The sequence below is a fragment of the Symphalangus syndactylus genome, chromosome 13 (genome assembly GCF_028878055.3).
Source record: "Symphalangus syndactylus isolate Jambi chromosome 13, NHGRI_mSymSyn1-v2.1_pri, whole genome shotgun sequence".
In the NCBI taxonomy this organism is placed as follows: domain Eukaryota; kingdom Metazoa; phylum Chordata; class Mammalia; order Primates; family Hylobatidae; genus Symphalangus; species Symphalangus syndactylus.
In genome coordinates, this window is record NC_072435.2 from 22,906,878 (window position 1) to 22,930,504 (window position 23,627).

Consider the following 23,627-nt stretch of genomic DNA (forward strand, 5'->3'; position numbering starts at 1 on the left):
CTAGCATGTACGTTTTAAATTCAAGACAGTTTTACAATATTAATTTTGTACGAAGTCAGTCACTGCTCAGAGACTTGAATAACTCCTGTGCGGCGGTGTTAAAGGGATATAGCGGAGAATAAAGTGGATGCTGTTCCCTCCTGTGATGCCCACAGATGAGTGTGCAAGGAGAGCAGAGACCATCGGTGGAACCGTCCTTGCCTTTCTGTGAGCGACTGTAGGGCCCCTTTGCAGTCTACTTCCGTTCAGTCCCTTCCGAAGACTCAAAATTTTTCTGAAATTTGAAAACTCAGATTATGAACAGGATTTTAATTCTTCGCCCTTCCCCATTTCTCATCACTCATTAGATAAACTTTGCATAAAATTCGTATTTTGTGGCTGGGCGTGGTGGCTCATGCCTGTAATCCCAGCACTTTGGGAGGCCGAGGCGGGCAGATCACCTGAGGTCAAGAGTTCGAGACCAGCCTGGCCAACATGGTGAGACCCTGTATCTACTAAAAATACAAAAATTAGCCAGGTGTGGTGGCAGGCGCCTATAATCCCAGCTACTTGGGAGGCTAAGGCAGAAGAATCGCTTGAACCCAGGAGGCAGAGGTTGCAGTGAGCTGAGATGGCGCCATCTCACTCCAGCCTGGGGGACAAGAGCGAGAGTTCGTCTCAAAAAAAAAAAATATATATATATATATGTGTGTGTGTGTGTGTATGTGTGTATGTGTGTGTGTATATGTATGTGTGTGTATATGTATGTGTGTGTATGTATATATATGTATATATGTGTATATATATGTGTGCGTATATATGTATATATGTGTGTGTATATATGTATATATATGTGTGTGTATATATATGTGTACTTTGCTGATAGGTGACCTGCTATCAGTTTAATTAAAGAGAATGCAGAAAGTAGGGGAAGGTTATATAGACAAGACCAATTTTAGAAACAATTGATATAGTAAAATTCTTTTTTTTTTTTTTTTTTTTTTTTTTTGAGACAGTCTCAGGCTGTTGCCCAGGCTTGAGTGCAGTGGTGTAATGTTGGCTTATTGCAATCTCCATCTCCTAGGTTCAAGCAATTCTTGTGCCTCAGCTTCCCGAGTAGGTGGGACCACAGGCACGTACTGGTTGACGGCCGGGCACAGTGGCTCACACCTGTAATCCCAGCACTTTGGGAGGCCAAGGTGGGCGGACCATGAGGTCAGGAGATCAAGACCATCCTGGCTAACACGGTGAAACTCCGTCTCTACTAAAAATACAAAAAAATTAACCAGGCGTGGTGGCGGGTGCCTGTAGTCCCAGCTACTCGGGAGGCTGAGGCACGAGAATGGCGTGAACCTGGGAGGCAGAGCTTGCAGTGAGCCGAGATCGCACCAATGCACTCCAGCCTGGGTGATAGATCAAGACTCTGTCTCAAAAAAAAAAAAAAAAAAAAAAAAAAAAATTCTCTGGTTGACAACTGGTTGAGTTTATCTAAGATAAAGGATTATGGAGATCCACATCCTTATCTGCAGAGGAAGCCTTCAGAAAGAATAGGTTATAAAATGTTTCTTATCAGACTTAAAGCCTGTGTTCTTGTTAATGGAGAGGTATAATAAAGTATGTCTGACCCCCACTTCCCATCATGGCGTGAACCAGTCTCTCAGGTTAAATTTTAAAAGCACCCTGGCTTCAGATGGCTGGCGAGTATTAGAATTTTATTTTTGGTTTACAGTTCTCAGAAGTATAAAAAAATGAGTGTATTTTAAACTATCTTATATCCTGTTCTCATTAACACAGATAAGCTAAACCCATACAGAAAGCATATGAAGGAAAAATTTCAACTCATATGGGAGAAGGAAACCTGTCTTCACGTCCCTGTGCATTTCTACAAAGAAACCATGAAAAATGAGTATAAAGAATTGAATGACGCATATACTGCTGCGGCTAGACGACGCACTGTGGTCCTGGAAGGTCCTGATGGAATTGGAAAAACAACCCTTTTAAGAAAAGTGATGTTGGACTGGGCAGAGGGAAACTTATGGAAGGATAGGTTCACATTTGTGTTTTTCCTCAATGTCTATGAAATGAACGGTATCGCAGAGACCAGCTTACTGGAGCTCCTCTCTAGGGACTGGCCTGAGCCTTCAGAGAAGATCGAAGACATTTTTTCCCAGCCAGAGAGAATTCTGTTCATCATGGATGGCTTTGAGCAACTGAAGTTTAACTTGCAACTTAAGGCTGACTTGAGCAATGACTGGAGGCAGCGGCAGCCAATGCCAATTATCCTGAGCAGTTTGTTGCAAAAAAAGATGCTTCCAGAATCCTCTCTGCTTATTGCATTAGGAAAACTGGCTATGCAAAAACACTATTTTCTGTTGCAGCATCCAAAACTCATAAAGCTCTTAGGATTCACTGAATCTGAAAAGAAGTCGTATTTCTCCTACTTCTTTGGTGAGAAGAGCAAAGCCCTGAAAGTCATCAATTTTGTGAGAGATAGTGGGCCGCTGTTTATCTTGTGCCATAATCCCTTTATATGCTGGTTGGTCTGTACTTGTGTGAAACAGAGGCTAGAGAGGGGAGAAGACCTTGAAATAAACTCCCAAAACACCACCTCTTTATATGCATCCTTTTTAACAACTGTATTCAAAGCAGGCAGTCAGAGTTTTCCACCTAAGGTGAACAGAGCCCGACTAAGAAGCCTGTGTGCTTTGGCTGCGGAGGGAATTTGGACATACACATTTGTCTTTTCCCACGGGGATCTCCGGAGGAATGGGTTATCTGAGTCTGAGGGCTTGATGTGGGTGGGTATGAGACTCCTCCAAAGGAGAGGGGACTGTTTTGCCTTCACCCATCTGTGTCTCCAAGAGTTTTGTGCCGCCATGTTTTATTTGCTCAAACGACCCAAAGACAATCCTAACCCGGCCATTGGAAGCGTAACCCAGCTTGTAAGAGCAAGTGTGGTTCAGCCTCAAACCCTCTTGACCCAGGTGGGGATATTCATGTTTGGAATTTCAACAGAAGACATTGTCAGCATGCTGGAGACCTCTTTTGGTTTTCCACTGTCAAAAGACCTAAAGCAGGAAATAACCCAATGCCTTGAAAGTTTAAGTCAATGTGAAGCTGATAGGGAAGCCATAGGTTTCCAGGAACTATTCACTGGTTTGTTTGAAACTCAGGAAAAAGAATTTGTAACCAAAGTGATGAATTTCTTTGAAGAAGTTTTCATATATATTGGTAGCATAGAACATTTGGTAATAGCTTCATTCTGCCTGAAGCATTGTCAACATTTAACGACACTTCGCATGTGTATGGAGAATATCTTTCCAGATGACTCCGGATGCATCTCAGAGTGAGTCTGTCTATTAATCCCCTGCCCCATGCACCACGCTTGGAGTTTGCTCTAGTGGCCTGTGGGTATTTCATGGGCCTTATGCTACTGTGCTTAAAAGCATGGAGGTTGGAGTCAGAAAGGCTTCCCTTCGAGCCTTGGCACTACTATTTGTCAGCTGTGGGACCATGAGCTGCAACTTCTTGAACTTTTTCCATTTGTATAAAGAGAAATAAAAGTTTTATCTACTTCATAGGGCCCGTGTGAGATTAAGAGGCCGCTAGCTGGACTTTTTTTTTTTTTTTTTTTTTTTTTTGAGACAGAGTCTTGCTCTATCACCCAGGCTGGAGTGCAGTGGCGTGATCTCGGCCTACTGCAACCTCCACCTCCCAGGTTCAAGCGACTCTCCTGCCTCAGCTTCCCAAGTAGCTGGGATTACAGGTGCCCGCCACCACGCCTAGCTAATTTTTGTATTTTTGGTAGAGACAGGGTTTCACCATGTTAGCCAGGCTGGTCTTGAACTACTGAATTCAGGTGATCCACCCATCTCGGCCTCCCAAAGTGCTAGGAATACAAGCATGAGCCACCGCGGCCGGCCTTGCTTGCTTCCTTCCTCCCTCCGTTCCTTCCTCTTTCTTTCTCTCTTTTTCTTTCCTTTTTTCTTTTTTTTTTTTTTTTCACCATTTTTATTGTTGCCAGACTATTTTTTTTTCCCCCTCCATAGTTTGTGCAGTATCCCCCGGTGACGCCACTGAGAGGGGACTCCTGGAAGTTCCTGCCTTGTTTCCTCTGCATTTTTTCCACAGGCCTTTTCCCTCTGCTGATTTTGCCTTGTATTCTTCCATCGGGTTCATGTTACCAGCTCACACGTTAGCTCTCAGATACATGCTGCTGTTCATGATAATGTTTTTGGATACAGTTCCCTGTTCACTGAGGGGTCACCAAATAACCCTTGTTCACAGAACAATCAAGTATTCTCATCTAAAAGAGGAGGAAACGAAGCAGAATAAGGTTGAATAGCTTGTCCAGGGTCACATAGTTACCAAATGTTTACACCAGAGTTTGATTCCAATCAATTACTCTTGTCTCAGGATCCACTTTCTTTTTTTTATTTCCAACTTTTAAGTTCAGGGGTACATGTGCAGGATGTGCAGGTTTGTGACACAGGTGAACGTGTGTCCTGGTGATTTACTGGGCAGATCATCCCATCACCCAGGTATTAAGCCCGACATCCACTAGCTGTTCTTCCTGATGCTCTCCCTCCTCCCAAGCCCCACACTCCACAGTCCCCAGTGTGTGCTGTCCCCCTCCCTGTGTCCATGTGATCTCATCATTCAGCTCCTACTTATAAGTGAGAGCATGTGGTATTTGGTTTTCTGTCCCTGCATTCGTTTGCTAAGGATAATGGCCTCCCGCTCCATCCGTGTCCTTGCAAAGGACGTGATCTTGTTCCTTTTTATGGCTGCATAGTATTCCGTGGTGTATATGTACCATATTTTCTTTATCCAGTCTATCATTGATGAGCATTTAGGTTGATTCCGTGTCTTTGCTATTGTAAATAGTGCTCATTTTCTTTTTTTTTTTTTTCCAAGACGGGGTCTAGCTCTGTTTCCCTAGCTTAGTGCAGTGGCATGATCATAGCTCACTTTAGTCTTGTACTCCTGGGTTCAAGGGATCCTCCCACCTTAGCCCCCAGATAGTTGGGACTACAGGTGTATGCCACCACACCTGTCTAATTTTTTAAATTTTTAATAGAGATGGAGTCTTGCTGTGTTGCCCAGGCTGTCCTCAAACTCCTAAGCTCAAGAGATTCTCTTGCCTTGGCCTCCCAAAGTGCTGGAATTACAGGCTTGAGCCACTCTGCCTGGCCAGGACCTGCTTTCTAACTATTACGTCATGTTGGCTCTGTTTACCTGGCTGACCTCCCTGTTCAGGCCTGGGTGTCTGTCAGCTTTGAGGGGCTTTGGAAATGGTGTTCGGCCTGTTTTGAGAATGTCTTGAATTGAGTTTAGCCACTGGAGAATAACGATCTTTGTTCTCTCATAGTTACAATGAGAAGCTTGTCTACTGGCGGGAGCTTTGCTTAGTGTTCATTACCAACAAGAACTTCCAGATGTTAGACATGGAAAATACCAGCCTCGACGATGCCTCCCTGGCGATTCTTTGCAAAGCGCTGGCTCAACCTGTTTGTAAACTCCGAAAACTCATGTAAGTTTGATGTTAACCTGTCCTTTAAGCAAACGGCACAGTTTCCTTCTCTCTACTGTGGCCTTTTTGGAAGAAGACCAATGCATAAATGCAGAGCTGCAATCCAGTGTGTTAAACGTAGTGACATGTACATGTATGTTTATTGTGGCACTATTCACAATAGCAAAGACTTAGAACCAACCCAAATATCCATCAATGATAGGCTGGATTAAGAAAATGTGGCACATATACACCATGGAATACTATGCGGCCATAAAAAAGGATGAGTTCATGTCCTTTGTAGGAACATGGATGAAGCTGGAAACCATCATTCTGAGCAAACTATCACAAGGACGGAAAACCAAACACCACATGTTCTCACTCATAGGTGGGAATCGAACATTGAGAACACATGGACACGGGAAGGGGAACATCACACTCCGGGGACTGTTGTGGGGTGGGGGGAGGGGGGAGGGACAGCATTAGGAGATATACCTGATGTAAATGACGAGTTAATGGGTGCAGCACACCAACATGGCACATGTATACATATGTAACAAACCTGCGCGTTGCACACATGTACCCTAGAACTTAAAGTATAGTAAAAAAAAAAAAAAATGTAGTGACACGTAAAATGAAATCTAGTTGGAGGGCCAGAGAGCGAGCAGCCCGGGTTAGGGGTGACCTCTGCTTGGATGTGGGTGGATGGAGAATAGATGTTTCTCAGGTGAGAAAGGAAGAGTGCTGAGGACAGACGGAAAAATAGCCTTAAATTTGTAAAAAAAAAAAAATAAATAATAAAGATAAGCATAATAGGTAGCATTCATAAAACAGAGTGCTGATGTGCAATATTTTCTTCAGTTTCTTTTAATCCTAATAAAGTTTTTGTTATTACTTTTATACAAATAATGTTATGAGAGGATAGAAACACAGTTGTTCTCTGATATTTTACTTGTCGTGATTTGTCTGTTCCATGCTGTTCTCTTGACCCCTATAAGCAAACTTACTGCTTTCAGGTTAAATTTAAGTCTTCCTTCAGCTTGAAAGGTCATGTCATCACGGAAGACTTGCTATGCTCCCAAAGCACCTTATACATCTTTTTGGTAACAGTTATTGCATTGAATTATTGGCCCACATATTTGTGCAGAAAAAAGTTAACATCGCAGACTTAAGACTGCTGTCTCTAGAAAGGTCTGCTTGCTAGGTTGGTCCTTGGCTGATGTCTTTTGTGTTTGTGTTTGTTTTTGTTTCGTTGTTGTTGTTGTTTTCAGACGGAGTTTTGCTCTTGTTGCCCAGGCTGGAGTGCGATGGCATGATCTCGGCTCACCACAGCCTCCACCTCCTGGGTTCTAAGCGATTCTCCTGCCTCAGCCTCCCGAGTAGCTGGGATTACAGGCATGCACCACGACACCTGGCTAATTTTTGTATTAGTAGAGACGGGGTTTCGCCATGTTGGCCAGGCTGGTCTCAAACTCCTGACCTCGTAATCCACCTGCCTCGGCCTCCCAAAGTGCTGGGATTACAGGCGTGAGCCACCACCGCGCCTGGCCTGGCTGATGTCTTGAGACTTGGACTTTGGGAGAGTTTCCACCAACCTAACTGATAAGAATGGTTCACTGTTCCTAAACTCTACTGACACTGTGGTTTATACTGAATGTCTGGTTTCCTTCAGTGAGTTTTGAATTTTGGCTCATGCTAAGCAGAGGGTGCCTATATGACAAGCCCCAGTAAAAATCACGGACACTGAGTTCTTAATGCGCTTCCCTGGTAGATGACACTTCACATGTGTTCTCACATTTTGTTGCTGGAGGAATTTATTGTGTCCTGGTGTCCTGGTGATCCCACGGGGAGAGGACTCTTGGAAGCTTTTGTCTGGTTTTCTCTGGAATTTTCCTATGTTCTTTTTCCCCTTGGTGGTTTTTCCTTTGTATCCTTTTGCTGAAATAACTCGTAGCATTGTGTGACTGTATTGCAAGTCGTATGAGATCTCCTAGCAAGTCACCAAAGCTAGGAGTGATCTTGGGGAGCACTGTGTTTCTCTGTTGACTAAACCTCCATGATGGATGGGGATGCATTTACCCTCACATCCTCAGCATCTAGAAAAATACAAAGCTTGTACGGGCTCACTAAACATCCATAGAATGAATGCGTGCTGAAAATAATGAAGGAATTGACTCATAAAAGAATTTCTAAAGATCCCACATGGATAGTAAAAAGTGGACCTCACTGAACTTTTTTTTTCTGGAAAATGTTAAAGTAGGGGACTGGCTTGATTATAACACATGAGCAGAATCTGAATTTCAATGTGATATGTGAGGAATAGTAGCAAGGAAGAGGCGGTTAGTGGTCTTGCAATTAAGACATTTGTCATTGATTTTTGTTTTATAAATTCAGTCTCAAAGCACAAGAAGTCATTGATTTTTAGATGAGATCAATGGCAACATGAAGCAAAAGAACAGTAATCTGGATAAACCTGGGTGAAGGCATGAATTAAGATATACATGTCCTTCCTAGGAACCTTAGGTTACAAAATGAGGACATTAGTTCTTCTTCACCGTGTTGATGACGGTGAGAATAAATAATTGATCTTTTATTTAAAAAAACTTTTTTTGAGACGGAGTCTCACTCTGTCGCCCAGGCTGGAGTGCAATGGCGCAATCTCAGCTCACTGCAACCTCCGCCCCCCAAGTTCAAGCGATTCTCCTGCCTCAGCCTCCCAAGTAGCTGGGATTACAGGTGCCTGCTACCATGCCTGGCTAATTTTGTATTTTTAGTAGAGACGGGGTTTCACCGTGTTGGCCAGACTGGTCTCAAATTCCTGACCTCATGTGATCCACCTGCCTTGACCTCTCAATTCATTGATATTTTACACAAGTCCTTTAGTTCAATGTCTAGTAAAAATATCATTAGATTCATTTTAAGTTGTCCAGAAATGATAGAGAAAGTTTGGTCATTTATCTTCAAAAGTATCTAGCCACATGCCTTGAAATTGAAAAATGTTTTTCCTTCTCTTTTCTGTTCTGTATATGACACGATAAATGCAATTGCTGAGATGAATAAAGAATCAGAAGCCAGAGCTCATTCCTTCAACATCGATCCTAATGCCTCCCAAAGGTTAGGGTTAGGGAACATTGGAGGTATCCAACTGCCATCACTCACATGGAATGGTTCATTCAGATCCTGTTCTATTTGCTTTGTCAACTTTTTTTTCCCTTATAGTTAAGGGAAAAGTTATACTTGAGAAAAAGTGATAATAGTTTCTGGAAGCAGAGTGGCATCAGTAGAGGCTGAGAGAAGTAGATTGATTCCCTGGGTTATGTAGGGCAGACTAATCACAGATGGATCAATACGTTCCAAACACACATACCTCCAGCATTCCTTAATCTCTAACGTTGGGGAGGCATTGGACTCAAAGTTGAAGGAATGAGCCCAGGCTTCTGCTTCTTTATTCATCTCAGCAATTGCATTTTTTATGATTTTATGTGCAGAAAAAGGAAAAAGTTGACAAGGCAAATAGTCAACAAATGGTATCATAATCAACTCTTCTATTTTAGTTTGCCCCTTTTCCATGAGGTTGATTATCCTGAAATGGCGATGATTCCTGATTACATGTTCATCTTTGTGACTGTTTTCCCACCATATTGTCTGTTGACTGGATTGTTTGCTGCTGGCCGATGGTTGGCATTCACTGCAGCTGCCTGGCTAACCAATCCTGGTGCTTTCATTAATGTGGTGTGGTGACTTGGGGGCCGGATCTTCCTGTCCTTTTTGCCCCCCCTTATTTTCACAGGTGTCTCCAGAAATCAAGGGGGTTCGCTGTTTTTTTTTTTTTGTTTTTTTGTTTTTTTGTTTTCTGAGACAGAGTCTCGCTCTGTCCCCCAGGCTGGAGTGCAGTGGTGCAATCTCGGCTCACTGCAACCTCCGCCTCCTAAGTTCAAGTAATTCTCCTGCCTCAGCCTCCCCAGTAGCTGGGACTACAGATGCCCGCCACCATGCCCGGCTAATTTTTGTATTTTAGTAGAGACGGGGTTTCATCATGTTGCCCAGGGTGGTCTTGAACTCCTGAGCTCAGGCAATCCACCCACCTTGGCCTCCCAAAGTGCTAGGATTACAGACGTGCGCCACCATGCCTGGCCTGGATTCCCTGTTTTCCTGTGGTAGCACTTCCACCTGTTAGTTGGGTCAGGCTCTGCTCACCCTTGCCACACAGATCCCTGTACATCTCACCGCCCTGTCACCAGCTCCTGGCTTCCTTTATCTCCGGGCAGGTGGTACCTGGGTGTCACTCAGACATTTAGGGGATCACTGTGCCTGCAATCCCCACAGTTCCTCCAGCCTGCCATTCCCCTCTGTGATCTGCCCTTATCTGTCTTTTGATTCTGGCCTACTCAAAATTTCCATTCTAGTTTTTGAACGTGGTAAAAATGTTTACTTTTAAAATTCTGTCATTTCTTAAAGTTGACTAGGAGAGAAATCAGGGTGCACTCATCTGCTGTAATGCCAGGAGTCACATAGAGCAAGTTTTATGTGTCATGTATTTATTCTTATGTGTGTCTGGTTTGTAAATACACATTTATCAGGCTAATAAATACATACATATATATGGTTTATACATAAATTTTGTCTGGATTATAAGTACATATTCTGGTTTTGTATTTATCTGGTAAATAAATATGTACATATCTGGTTTATACATACATATTTGGTTTGTAGTTATGTATTTGATTTATAAATACACATATATGGCATATACATGTAGATATTAGAATAAAAGCCAACATGAATTGGCCGTGTTCCAGGCATTACAATAAACGCTAATTTCTTTTCTTTTCTTTTTTTTTTTTTTTTTTTTGAGACGGAGTCTCGCTCTGTCGCCCGGGCTGGAGTGCAGTGGCACGATCTCGGCTCACTGCAAGCTCCGCCTCCTGGGTTCACGCCATTCTCCTGCCTCAGCCTCTCCGAGTAGCTGGGACTACAGACGCCCGCCACCACGCCCGGCTAATTTTTTTTTTTTTTTGTATTTTTAGTAGAGACGGGGTTTCACCGTGGTCTCGATCTCCTGACCTCGTGATCCGCCCGCCTCGGCCTCCCAAAGTGCTGGGATTACAAGCGTGAGCCACCGCGCCCGGCCGCTAATTTCTTTTTTTTGAGACAGAGTTTCACTCTTGTTGCCCAGGCTGGAGTGCAATGGCACAATCTTGGCTCACTGCAACCTTCACCTCCTGGGTTCAAGTGATTTTCCTACCTCAGCCCCTTGAGTGGCTGGGATTACAGGCATGCACCACCATGCCCAGCTAATTTATTGTATTTTTAGTAGAGATGGGGTTTTGCCTTGTTGCCCAGGCTGGTCTCAAACTACTGACCTCACATGATCTGCCTGCCTCAGCCTTCCAAACTGTTGGGATTACAGGTGTGAGTCACCATGCCTTGCCTTAAATGCTAATTTCTTAATTACCATGACCATATCTATTTCATGAAGAGACTGGGCCACACAGCCATTGGGTCATTTGTCCAATCTTGCAAAAGCAACAAGGAGAAAAGCAAAATGTCAAATCCAGTTTCCTGTAACTCTGGAGCCTGAGTTTTTTGACACTACATAACATTGTCTCCTTTATTAAAAAAAAAAAAAAAAAAAAAATCTTACTTTTAAAACAGAAATAGGTTCTTTCCTTGGGTAACACAGTTTTGCTTGGAGCATTAATTCAGACATGTGTGCGTCTATTTTATGTGAGGCATTAATCTCAGAATACAAAGAGGTACAAGTATAGTTTGTTCCTGTCCCCATGGGGCTCGGTTTAACATGGGATACGTCTGACTCAGTTTCCTTACATGTTTGGAGTTATGTAGAAGTGGAGGGGCTAGGAAGAAACAGGAAAGTTCTAAGCAGCTTGAGCCTCTGTGCTGTCTGGTGTCTGAAGACCCCATGGAGAAATAATTCACGGGCAGGAGTAACCAGAATTCCAGAAACAGCGTGGTGAGACCCAGCATTCAGGGCAGGAAGAATCATACAAGAGGTGTCTGTCTTTGTGCTGGGATCTCATTGCATGATGCTATGTTTTTTAATCTTTTGCAGATTTACTTCTGTGTCTAACTTTGGACATGATTCAGAATTATTTAAGGCAGTTCTTCACAACCCTCATCTGAAACTTCTGAGCCTGTATGGTACTAGCCTCTCCCAATCTGACGTCAGGCACCTGTCTGAGACGCTGAAACATCCAATGTGCAAGATAGAAGAGCTGATGTAAGTCCGGGCTGTTCATGCCGAGTGCTGTTTCTTTCCAAGGTGGCTTTGCAGTTTGATTTTCTTGTTTTCCTTCCTGGAGGGTCTTTGCATCAGCCTTCATCTCTCTTGTTTTTCATCTTTGGAATCTCAGTCTCTCTCGTAAGGTGAAGGTAGATTCTGCCGGGCAAGGCCTCCTCTCAGAAGGTTTGTTTCCGCCTTCCCATCTCTAGTACCATTTTAATTATCTTTTTTTGAGACAGGGTCTCACTCTGTTGCCCAGGCTGGAGTGCAATGACGTGATCTTGACTCACTGCAACCTCAACTTCCTGGGTTCAAGCAATCCTCCCACCTCAGCCTCCCAAGTAGCTAGGATTACAGGTGCATGCCACCATACCCAGCTAATTTTTGTAATTTTCTGTAGAGATGGGGTTTCACCATATTGCCCAGGCTGATTTGCACTCCTGGTCTCAAGCGATCTGCCCTCCTTGACCTCCTAAAGTACTCGGATTATAGTACTTCACTTGAGCCACCGTACCCAGACTCATCTCAAGGACACCTCCCTTGATACTTCCTGATTCTGCCCTCAACCAACCAGGCCAAAACCAGAACACCATTTTTTTTTCCTAAAGATATTTATAGAAACTTAAAACTGAAGCATGTTAATGATCACAAGTGTGATCGTCTGATTTGGCAGTTGACAGCATTAAAGCCGGGGGAGAATGACTTGCCCAAAGTAATTTCTGCCTCTTGAAAATTGTCAGAGCAGCCCCTATCCTAATTGGGTGATTGCCAGGCAGAGCCAATCTATCTTTCTTTTTCTATTATTATTATTACACTTTAAGTTCTGGGGTACATGTGCACAATGTGCAGGTTTTTTACATAGGTATCCATGTGCCATGTTGGTTTGCTGCACCCATCAACTCATTTACATTAGGTATATCTCCTAATGCTATCCCTCCCCCAGCCCCCCACCCCCCGACAGGTCCCAGTGTGTGATGTTCCCCTCCCTGTGTCCATGTGTTCTCACTGATCAACTCCCACTTATGAGTGAGAACAGGCGGTGTTTGGTTTTCTCTTCTTGTGTTACTTTGCTGAGAATGATGGTTTCCAGTTTCATCCATGACCCTGCAAAGAACATGAACTCTTCCTTTTTTATGGCTGCATAGTATTCCATGGTGTATATGTACCATATTTTCTTTATCCAGTCTATCATTGATGGGCATTTGGGTTGGTTCCAAGACTTTGCTATTGTGAACAGTGCCGCAGGAAACATGTGTGCGTGTATCTTTATAGTAGAATAATCACTAGCCAATCCATCTTTCCAAAGAGAACAAAGAGAAGTCATTGAGGCAGCAATAAATAAAATCAGCCCAGGCCATGCACGGGGGCTCACGCCTGTAATCCCAGCACTTTGGGAGGCCGAGGTGGGCAGATCACAAGGTCAGGCTATCGAGACCATCCTGGCTAACGTGGTGAAACCCCGTCTCTACTAAAAATACAAAAAAAAAAAATTAGCTGGGCATGGCGGCGGACTACCTACTTGGGAGGCTGAGGCAGGAGAATGGTGTGAACCCGGGAGGCGGAGCTTGCAGTGAGCTGAGATCACGCCACTGCACTCCAGCCTGGGCAACAGAACGAGACTCCATCTAAAAAAATAATAATAAATTAAAAATAAATTAAAATCAGCCCATTAAACCCCCCAAGAGAATATGTTCTTCTCTCTCCCAGTTCACTGTCTTTTCTTTGCAGTAACCATCAAAACCGTAATTGACAGATTCATCTATCCTTGGTTAATTTTATGCATCCAGACTCATCAGGAGAAAGAGGCAGGTTCTATGAATAAGGGTTGTTTGAGCTTATAGAACTGCTGTAGATCTCATTCCTCATTCAAGCTGTTTCCATATCATGGCAACTTTTTTTTTTTAACTTCTAGTCTGTCTCTTCTCAGGGGGAACTTTCCAAATTCCATCGTATTTTGCTCCATTTCATAATTATGTTATTTGCATAGAGTTTTATCTATTATATATTAACATAAGGATTGGGGAACATATCTGCCACGATAGCCATAATGTAGCTGGGAATGTTGCCTTTTGGGGTAAACTAACTATTCTTTGTTTACTTCAATGTGGTATTGGTGGTGGAAGGTCTTCAAAGTCAGGTTCTCTCTAGCTCAGTAGTTCTCAATGGGGGGAGTTTTGTCCCTTTGGGGATGTCAATGTTTAGAGACATTTTCAATGATCACAGTTGAGTGGGGAGGGTGCTGCTGGCATCTGGTGGATAGAGACCAAGTGTATTAGTCTGTTTTCACTCTGCTGATAGACATACCCGCGACTGGGCAATTTACAAAAGAAAGAGGTTTATTGGACTTACAGTTCCTTGTGGCTTGGGAGGCCTCACAATCATGGTGGAAGGTGGAAAGGCGTATCTCACATGGCGGCAGACAAGAGAAGAGAGCTTGTGCAGGGAAACTCCCCTTTTATAAAACCATCAGACCTTGTGAAACATATTCACTGTCAGGAGAACAGCCTGGGAAAGACCCGCCCCCATGATTTAATTATCTCCCACTGGGTCCCTCCCACAACACATGGGAATGATGGGAGCTACAGGATGAGATTTGGGTGGGGACACAGAGACAAACCATATCACCAAGGATGCTGCGAAATACCCAGTAATGTACAGGACAGCTTCCCAACAACGAAGGATTATCTAGTCCAGTAGCGCTAGCCTGTGAAGTGCCCTAGGAGAGATTAGAGTGATGCTTCTCTTCTGGTGGTGGGAGGGGGTCAGCTTGGTTAAAACAGAATGGGGTATTTGCCTAAATCCAACCCAGGGGCTCTTGTACTAGGAAAAAAACATCCAATACTATACAGTGGCCCTGGACAAACATTTTTATGGATACCACACCTTAATTCATGTGTGTCTGGAAACCCTTATGACAAACACCTGTTTCTCCACATCAGCCATTTTACTTTGTCGTTGTTGTTTACTTTCTATTGAGAGATTATTATACTCACAGGAAATTACAAAAATAGTACAGAGAAGCCCCATGTACCAGTCACCACCCAGCTTCCACTGAAGGCAACATCTTACATAACAATAGTGCATTCTTAAAACTAGGAAATTTTACTAATGAAATGTACAAAGCTGTTTTTAAAAATATGCTTTTATGAAACTTCCAGTGAAACTAGACTTAATCAGTATCTTTTAACCAGATTATACACCTATGAAATGAATGCATTCCACTTGTCCCGTTTTCTCACCAACACTTAAGGGTGTTGATCTTTTCAAATCCATTCTGCTTCGGGCATAATATCTGAGCGGGTTTAATTTGCATTTCTCTAATGACTAATAATATGAGCGCCTTTTCATTGGTTTGACTTTCAGGGCTTCCTGTTGTGATATGTCTGTTTGATGTACTGGTGTAGCCCATTGTTTTATTGGGTTGTCTTTTTCTAATTGATTGACAGGTGTTTTTCCTATATTGTGGAATGAATCCTAGGTCAAATACATGCATTGCAAGTATCTTCTATGTGGTTTGGTTTTCCACATTCTTAATATCATCTTTGAATTAGGAGAGATTCTTTATCAAAACTGAATGTGTCTTTTTGTGTTCAGCTGCTTTTTGTGTTTAGGGAATTGTTGCCAGGTTTGGTGGCTCATGCCTGTGATCCCAGCACTTTGGGAGGCTGAGGCAGGAGGATTGCTTGAGGCCAGGAGTTGGAGACCAGCCTGGGCAACATAGTGAGACCCCCGTCTCTAAAAACAAAAAAAAAATTGTGGTGGTGGATGCCTGTCGTCCCAGCTACTCATCAGGCTGATGCAGGAGAATCTCTTGATCTCTTGAGCCCAAAGGTCCAAGGTTGCTGCAGTGAGCTGTCATCACATCACTGCACTGTAACCTGAGTTTCCAAGCCCAAAGTCATCATAATAACTTCCTATGCATTTTTCTCTAAAAGTCTTATTGTACCATGCACAATTGGGGCTATGACCTACTTTGAATAAATGTTTCTATGTAGTATAAAGTCAGGTTTTAAAAGAAAAAATTTCACATATGAACACAGAATGCTGTTGAAAGACGACTTTTTCTCGAGTGAACAACAGTAGTTATCGTTATAAACCAGGTGACCACGGTGTATTTGAGACCAAAAATATCTGTTTTGATTTTATTTTTGTAGACGTTTTCCCCCCACACATCAGAGAATTGTAGGTTTTTGCTGTTTTCTTTCTTTTGTTCTTTTACATGTTAAAGATGTAATTCCATCCCATTCAGGCTTCCATGCTTTTTCTAAATTTAGACATCAGTATATTTCGTCCCATTGTAGGCAGCGTGCTTAATGTGTCTTGTCTCCGGCTAATTTTAAGGTTCTCCCCCACCCCCATTGTGTGTGGTTTTGGTATTTCTTTGCGTTTATCCTGCTTAAAAATTCACTGAGCTTCCTGCATTTGGGCATGAATGTTCGCACAGGCTTCTGAGGACACTTTACCATGATCTCCATCTTTAAATATGGCTTCTGCTCCATCTTCTCTCTCATTTCCTCTTGGTCCGAGAGGAGAGATCCCCATCATAGTTTCAATCAAGAGGCTTGAAGAATGAGGAGCTTTCTGTGCAGCACAGAAGATAATTAGATACAGGCAGGCAGTAAGTAATAAAAAGTCAAAAGACTGAGGAGCTTTTAAAAAATTATCACAATGGGGAGCAAACAATCCATGCATAAACACTTGTATATGCATTGCCCTTTGAGCAGGATGGAGAAGAGAGATCTGAAGGCGGCCAGGAGCCGGGCATAGCATTGCCCTTTGAGCAGGATGGAGAAGAGAGATCTGAAGGCGGCCAGGAGCCGGGCATAGCATTGCCCTTTGAGCAGGGTGAAGAGGGATCTGAAGGCAGCCAGGGGTCGGGCATGGTCCTCAGGCCTGTAATCCCAGCACTCTGGGAGGTCGAGGCGGGCAGATCACTTGAGCTCAGGAGTTCGAGATCATCCTGGCCAACACGGTGAAACCCCATCTCTACTAAAAATATGAAAATTAGCTGGGTGTGGTGGTGGGCGCCTGTAGTCCCAGTTAGTTGGGAGGCTGAGGTGGGATCTCAGCTCACTGCAACCTCTGCCTCCTGCGCTCAAGCAATCATTTATGAAATGTAATTGCTTTCCTGAGGTCTGTGATTCACTCTAGCAAATCAGTCTAACCCAAGGAAGGGGTCAGGGGAACCCCCATGTATAGCCGGTTGGTCAAACACAAGCAGAGCAACCCGGCGCTTGCAACTGGCATCTGAAGTCAAGGCTGGTCCTGTGGGACTGAGCTCGTACCGTGTGGGATCTGACTCTCACCTAATTTAATAAATGATCTGAAAGATACAGATGTGCAGCCAGATGGAGAGACACACAGGACGAGATCTGGAAGGGTCCCGAGTGTGAAGGAGGCCTGCCCCTCCACACCTGTGGGTATTTCTAGTTAGGTGGAGATGAGAGACTGAGAAAAGAAATAAGACACAGAGACAAAGTATAGAGAAAGGACAGTGGGCCCAGGAGACCAGCGCTCAATGTACGAGGACCTGCACCGGCGCTGGCCTCTGAGTTCCCTCAGTATTTATTGATCACTATTTTTACTATCTTGGCGAGGGGAATGTGGCTGGGCAACAGGTGGGGAGAAGGTCAGCAGAGAAACATGTGCGCAAAGGAATCTGTATCATGAATAAGTTCAAGGAAAGGTACTGTGGCTGGATGTGCACATAGACTAGATTTATGTTTCTCTTTACCCAGACATCTCAGAGTAGCAAAGAGTAACAGAGCAGTATTTCTGCCAGCATATCTCGCCTCCAGCCACAGGGCGGTTTTCTCCTATCTCAGAATAGAACGAATGGAAATGGTCAGCTTTACACCCAGACATTCCATTCCCAGGGACCAGCAGGAGACAGAAGCCTTCCTCTTATCTCAGCTGTAAAGAGGCCTCCCTCTTTCACTCCTCCTCCTCAGCACAGACCCTTTACGGGTGTCGGGTTGGGGGATGTAAGGTCTTTCCTTTCCCACGAGGCCATATCTCATGCTGTCTCAATGGGGGGAAACCTTGGACAATACCCAGGGCTTTCTTGGGCAGAGGTCCCTGCGGCTTTCCACAGTGCATTATGTCCCTGGTTAATCGAGAATGGAGAATGGCGATGACTTTTACCAAGCGTACTCCCTGCAAACATATTGTTAACAAGGCACACCCTGCACAGCCCTAAATCCATTAAACCTTGATTCAATACAGCACATGTTTCTATGAGCACAGGGTTGGGGCTAAAGTTACAGATTAACAGCATCTCGAAGTAGAAACAATTTTTCTTAGTACAGATCAAAATGGAGTTTCTTATGTCTTCCTTTTCTTTCTTTTTTTTTTTTTTTTTTTTTGAGACGGAGTCTCGCTCTGTCGCCCAGGCTGGAGTGCAGTGGTGCAATCTCGGCTCGCTGCAAGCTCCGCCTCCCAGGTTCATGCCATTCTCCTGCCTCAGCCTCTCCGAGTAGCTGGGACTACAGGCGCCCGCCACCACGCCCGGCTAATTTTTTTTTGTATTTTTTAATAGAGACGGGGTTTCACCGTGGTCTCGATCTCCTGACCTCGTGATCCGCCTGCCTCGGCCTCCCAAAGTGCTGGGATTACAAGCGTGAGCCACCGCGCCCGGCATGTCTTCCTTTTCTACACAGACACAGTAACAATCTGATCTCTCTTTCTGTTCCCTACACGCGTGCAAGAGTGTCTGTCTCTGTGGGGCTGCGGTGGGGCGTGTGGATGTGTTTGCCAACCTGGACGCTCTCTGAACTACATTCTTTTAGGATTTTTATGGAGGCTCCATCACACAGGCATAATCGATGATGAACTCTGTGTCTAGCCCCTCTAGGAAGTGTCAGGATTGACACCCACTTAGTGGCTGCAAAAGAGCTGCCCGATATGTGGGGCGAGCTGCCCTCCCCTCTCCAGTCACAGAAGCATGTTGCACTGAGTGTGTGAAAGTAGGAAAAAAAAACAGTTTGGTTTTTCCTATTTCTTATAGTGCTATTGACAGAGAGTCAGATTATCGAGTTCTGGATACTCCTTCGTTGCAGGGTCTGTCCTGTTCGCTGAAGGGTGTTGAGCAGCATCCCTGGCTGCCTCCATTGTGACAGTCAATAATATACCCAGACATTTCCACATGTCCCTTAGGGCAAATCACCCCAGGCGGTGAGAAACGTGGGTTTAGACATTTTTCCTAACTTCAGTGCAAACCCACGGGATTAATGAGGGAGTCATGTCATTACATTTGCACTTCTTGAAAGTTTGTAATGTGGCCGGGCGTGGTGGCTCATCCTTGTAATCCCAGCACTTTGGGAGGCCGAGGTGGGCAGATCTCTTGAGGTCAGGAGTTCGAGACCAGCCTGGCCAACATGGTGAAACCCCATCTTTACTAAAAATACAAATGAGTAGGGCGTGATGGTGGGCACCTGTAATCCCAGCTACTTGGGAGGCTGAGGCAGGAGAATCATTTCAACCCGGGAGGTGGAGGTTGTGGTGAGCTAAGATCGCACCACTGCACTCCTGCCTGGGCAGCAGAGTGAGATTCCTTCTCAAAAAAAAAAAAGAGTCTGTAGTATAGACATTGGATTGGCAGGTGCAAGAGTAGAATCAGAGGTGTCATTTGGTCCGTGGCTAATGTTTTTTGTTTTTTGTTTTTTGTTTTTGAGACAGAATCTCGCTCTGTCGCCCAGGCTGGAGTGCAGTGGTGCGATCTCGGCTCACTGCAAGCTCCGCCTCCCGGGTTCACGCCATTCTCCTGCCTCAACCTCTCCGAGTAGCTGGGACTACAGGCACCCGCCACCACGCCCGGCTAATTTTTTTTTTGTATTTTTAGTAGAGATGGGGTTTCACCGTGGTCTCGATCTCCTGACCTCATGATCCGCCCACCTCGGCCTCCCAAAGTGCTGGGATTACAAGCGTGAGCCACCGCACCCGGCCGATCCGTGGCTAATGTTTCATGAGCGATTGAAAGCTTTGGTCCCGTCTCACAGTGTGTGTTTCACATGTAGACTGGGAAAGTGTGACATCTCCAGTGAAGCTTGTGAAGACATCGCCTCTGTCCTGGCCTGCAACAGCAAGCTGAAACACCTCTCCTTGGTAGAAAATCCCTTGAGGGACGAAGGAATGACGTTGCTGTGTGAAGCCCTGAAGCACCCACACTGTGCCCTGGAGAGGCTGATGTAAGTTGGTCTGCAGGAAGCACGTTCGGAGGAGATTTCCGAAGCGTGCGCCTGGATCCACCCATTATCAAAGCAATGCAGTGCTCACTGAGGGGTGCAGCAGAATGTGGAATCCATAGCTAGACCTGAGTTCCTTTTCCACGCCTCAGTTGCTCATCAGTAAAATGGAGCTGGCTGGGCATGGTGGCTCATGCCTGTAATCCCAGCACTTTGGGAGGCCGAGGCGGGAGGATCACCTGAGCTCAGGAGTTCAAGACCAGCCTGGCCAACATGGGGAAACTCCGTCTGTACTAAAAATACAAAAATTAGCTGGGTGTGGTGGCACATGCCCATACTCCCAGCTATTTGGGAGGCTGAGGCAGGAGAAACGCTTGAACCCGGGAGGCGGAGGTTGCAGTGAGCCGAGATTGTGCCACTGCACTCCAGCCTAGGAGACAGGGCAAGACTATCTCAAAAGAAAAAAAGAAAAAGATTTAAAAATTTAAAAATTACATATATTTAAGCCATGCAATGTGATGTTCTGATATATGCATACACTATAAAATGATTAATATAATCAAGCTAATTAACATATCCATCACCTCACAGAGTTATCATTTTGGAGGACGTGAGAACATTTAAAATCAGCTCTCAGCAAAGTATATGGTACATTGTGATTAAATAATTTTTAAAACAAAAAGCATTTGATATACGTATCCATAGTAAAGTGTTGACCATTGTCAAGGAAACTAGCGTACTCATCATCTGACATCATTGATGCATTTTATTTTTTTGTGGCTAGAGCACCTAAAATCTATTCTTTTAACAAAACCTTAAATATGTATATTAAACAGGCCGGACGTGGTGGCTCACATCTGTAATCCCAGCACTTTGGGAGGCCGAGGCAGGTGGATCACGAGGTCAGGAGATCGAGACCATCCTGGCTAACACGGTGAAACCCCGTCTCTACTAAAAATACAAAAAAATTAGCCAGGCGTGGTGGCGGGCGCCTGTAGTCCCAGCTACTCGGGAGGCTGGGGCAGGAGAATGGCGTGAACCCAGGAGGCGGAGCTTGCAGTAAGCGGAGATCATGCCACTGCACTCTAGCCTGCACGACAGAGCAAAACTCTGTCTCAAAAAAACAAACAAAAACTGTATATTAAACAACAAAACAAACAAAAATTATTCTACATGGGGTGTTGTCCAGTACATTCCGTGAAGCCATATGTATACTGTTGCAAAGAATGGGTGACTTTTGCCCTAGGTCTTCTGGCTGGTGATGATCTGACTTGGAACTGGAATCTGAGATTCTGTTTGTTAGGACACTGTATTCCACATTCGTCCTTCTGTACATCTGTAGGTGTTACAAGTTTTAATCCCCTTCTTTTCTTTTTTTTTGAGATGGAGTTTTACTCTTGTCACCCAGGCTGAAGTGCAGTGGCACGATCTCAGCTCACTGCAACCTCCACCTCCCGGGTTCAAGTGATTCTCCTGCCTCAGCCTCCCGAGTAGCTGGGATTACAGGCATGCATCACCACACCTGGCTAATTTTGTATTTTTAGTAGAGATAGGGTTTCACCATGTGGGTCAGGCTGGTCTCAAACTCCTTATCTCAGGTGATCTACCCGCCTCAGCCTCCCAAAGTGCTGGGATGACAAGTGTGAGGCACTGCACCCAGCTCCTTATTTTCTTGAGTGACAGCAGAGTTCAAGGAACATCTGGAAAGGTTTTGCCTGTGACAAAGAGAATATGGTAATATTACCACAGGAAGCTTCAGTGGGCTGGCAGATGGTGTGTTTCTCTGCAGGTTGATGTACTGCTGTCTCACCTCTGTCTCCTGTGACTCCATTTCCCAAGTCCTCTTGTGCAGTAAGTCCCTGTCCCTCCTCGATCTGGGCTCAAATGCCCTGGAAGATAACGGAGTGGCATCTCTGTGTGGAGCGCTGAAGCACCCAGGCTGCAGCATACGGGAGCTATGGTAGGACTGGCCGTGATTCGCCTCAACGTCGGGTTTCTTCTTTTGGATACTGACACTCTAGGAAAGACACAGGAAAGGGATATGCTAGCATCTGAATGTATATGTCCTCCCAAAATTCGTATGTTGGGTCCTCACCCCCAGGCTGATGGTACTAGGAGGTGGAGCCTCTGGGAGGTGATGAGGTTATCAGGGTGGAGCCTCCCACACCTATAAAAGATGCCCCAGAGACTCCTTTGCCCCTTCCACCATCTGTGGACACCGTGAGAAAATGCCACTTCCAAAGCAGAACGTGGCCCTTGCCAGACACTGAATTTGTTGGCGTCTTGATCCTGGACTTCCCAGCTCCAGAACTGTAAGAATACATTTCTGTTGACTCTAAGGGGTCCGTTTCAGTCTATGGCATTTTGTTATACTAGCCCAAATAGACTGAGAGAGGAAGAGAATGGTGTCTTCTGAAAAAAAAAATCCAGATGAGGCTATACATTTACCCCACCTGGTTCTGGGAACCTTCAGTGGGAAGGAGTTGTAAGGACACAGCAGGGGACTCTGGAGTTGGGTCTCCAGCCCTAGAAAGGCCTGCATGGAGTCCTGAGTGGCCCTGACTGCCGAGTTTGTGCAGGTGACTCACCTCTCCCCAGGTAATGTGAGGATAGCTAGAGCCTCCTCCTTAAAGAATCGAGATGGCCAGTGGGAATCACACACATGAAGGACTATGATCAATGCCTGGCTTGTCATACACTCTCGATCAATGACAGTCGGAGCGCGAGACTCATTCATTCCCTCTGCTAAGAACTGAAGATGCCTCCGGGTGGATAAGTTGGTCAGTAGAGCACTCTAACATCCCTGTTCCCATCGACTTCCATCTGATGAAGTGTCAGATACACACACATGCACGTGTGAGGCTGCAAGGATGTGTGTCTGCATCCTGGTTCTCAATATTGACACGAGGGGCATTTTAGCCCAATTTGTTCTGTGTTGTTGGAGCGGCTGTTCCATGCTTCCTAGGGTGTTGAGCAGCTTCCCTGATTCCCAGCCACTAGATGAGCAGAGAAGAATGAGGGACGAAAGGGGAGGACAGAAGAATGGAGGAGGATTGGGGGAGGAGGAGAGGGGAAGAGGGGATGGAAGTTGGGGCAGGAGGGGAAGAGAGAAGAGGTAAGGGACGAGGGGGGGAAGAGGGGGAAGGAGGGGGGAAGGAGGAGGGAAGAGGGGGAAAGAAGTGAGGAGGGGAAGAGGTGGCGAGGAGGGGGAAGAGGTGGCAAGGAGGGGGGAAGAGGGGAGGAGGAGGAGGAGGGGAGAGGTGGGGAGGGAGAAGGGGGGAGGTGGGGAGGGAGAAGGGAAGTGGGGAGGGAGAAGGGGGGAGGTGGGGAGGGAGAAGGGGGGAGGTGGGGAGGGAGAAGGGGGGGAGGTGGGGAGGGGGAAGGTGGGGAGGGAGTGGGGAGAGGAGGAGGAGGGAAGGAAGAGGGGGTGGGGGGAGAGGTGGGGAAGGAGGGGGAGAGGAGGAGAAGGGAAGGAAGGCGGGGGAGAGGTGGGGAGGGAGAGGGGAGAGGAGGAGAAGGGAAGGAAGGCGGGGGAGAGGTGGGGAGGGAGAGGGGAGAGGAGGAGGGAAGGAAGAGGGAGAGGGAGAGGCAGGGGAGAGGAGGAGGAAGGGAGGGGGGAGAGGAGGAGGAGGGGAGGTGGGAGAGAAGGTGCCAGTAGCACTTTCTCTGCTGGCGTGGTAGATCAAAAATGTCTCCAGACACTACCAAT

General features: G+C 45.4%; 1 protein-coding gene across 1 annotated transcript in view; it reads left to right on the forward strand.

Annotated features, from left to right (window-relative positions):
* The window catches only part of NLRP9 (NLR family pyrin domain containing 9), a 33,604-nt gene that overhangs the window by 3,679 nt on the left and 6,298 nt on the right, over positions 1 to 23,627 (forward strand). The window contains exons 2-6 of the mRNA XM_055237677.1: positions 1,774 to 3,325; positions 5,351 to 5,512; positions 11,565 to 11,732; positions 19,751 to 19,921; positions 21,708 to 21,878. Coding sequence (XP_055093652.1) covers positions 1,774 to 3,325; positions 5,351 to 5,512; positions 11,565 to 11,732; positions 19,751 to 19,921; positions 21,708 to 21,878 — 2,224 coding nt within the window. The remainder of the gene's footprint in view (positions 1 to 1,773; positions 3,326 to 5,350; positions 5,513 to 11,564; positions 11,733 to 19,750; positions 19,922 to 21,707; positions 21,879 to 23,627) is intronic.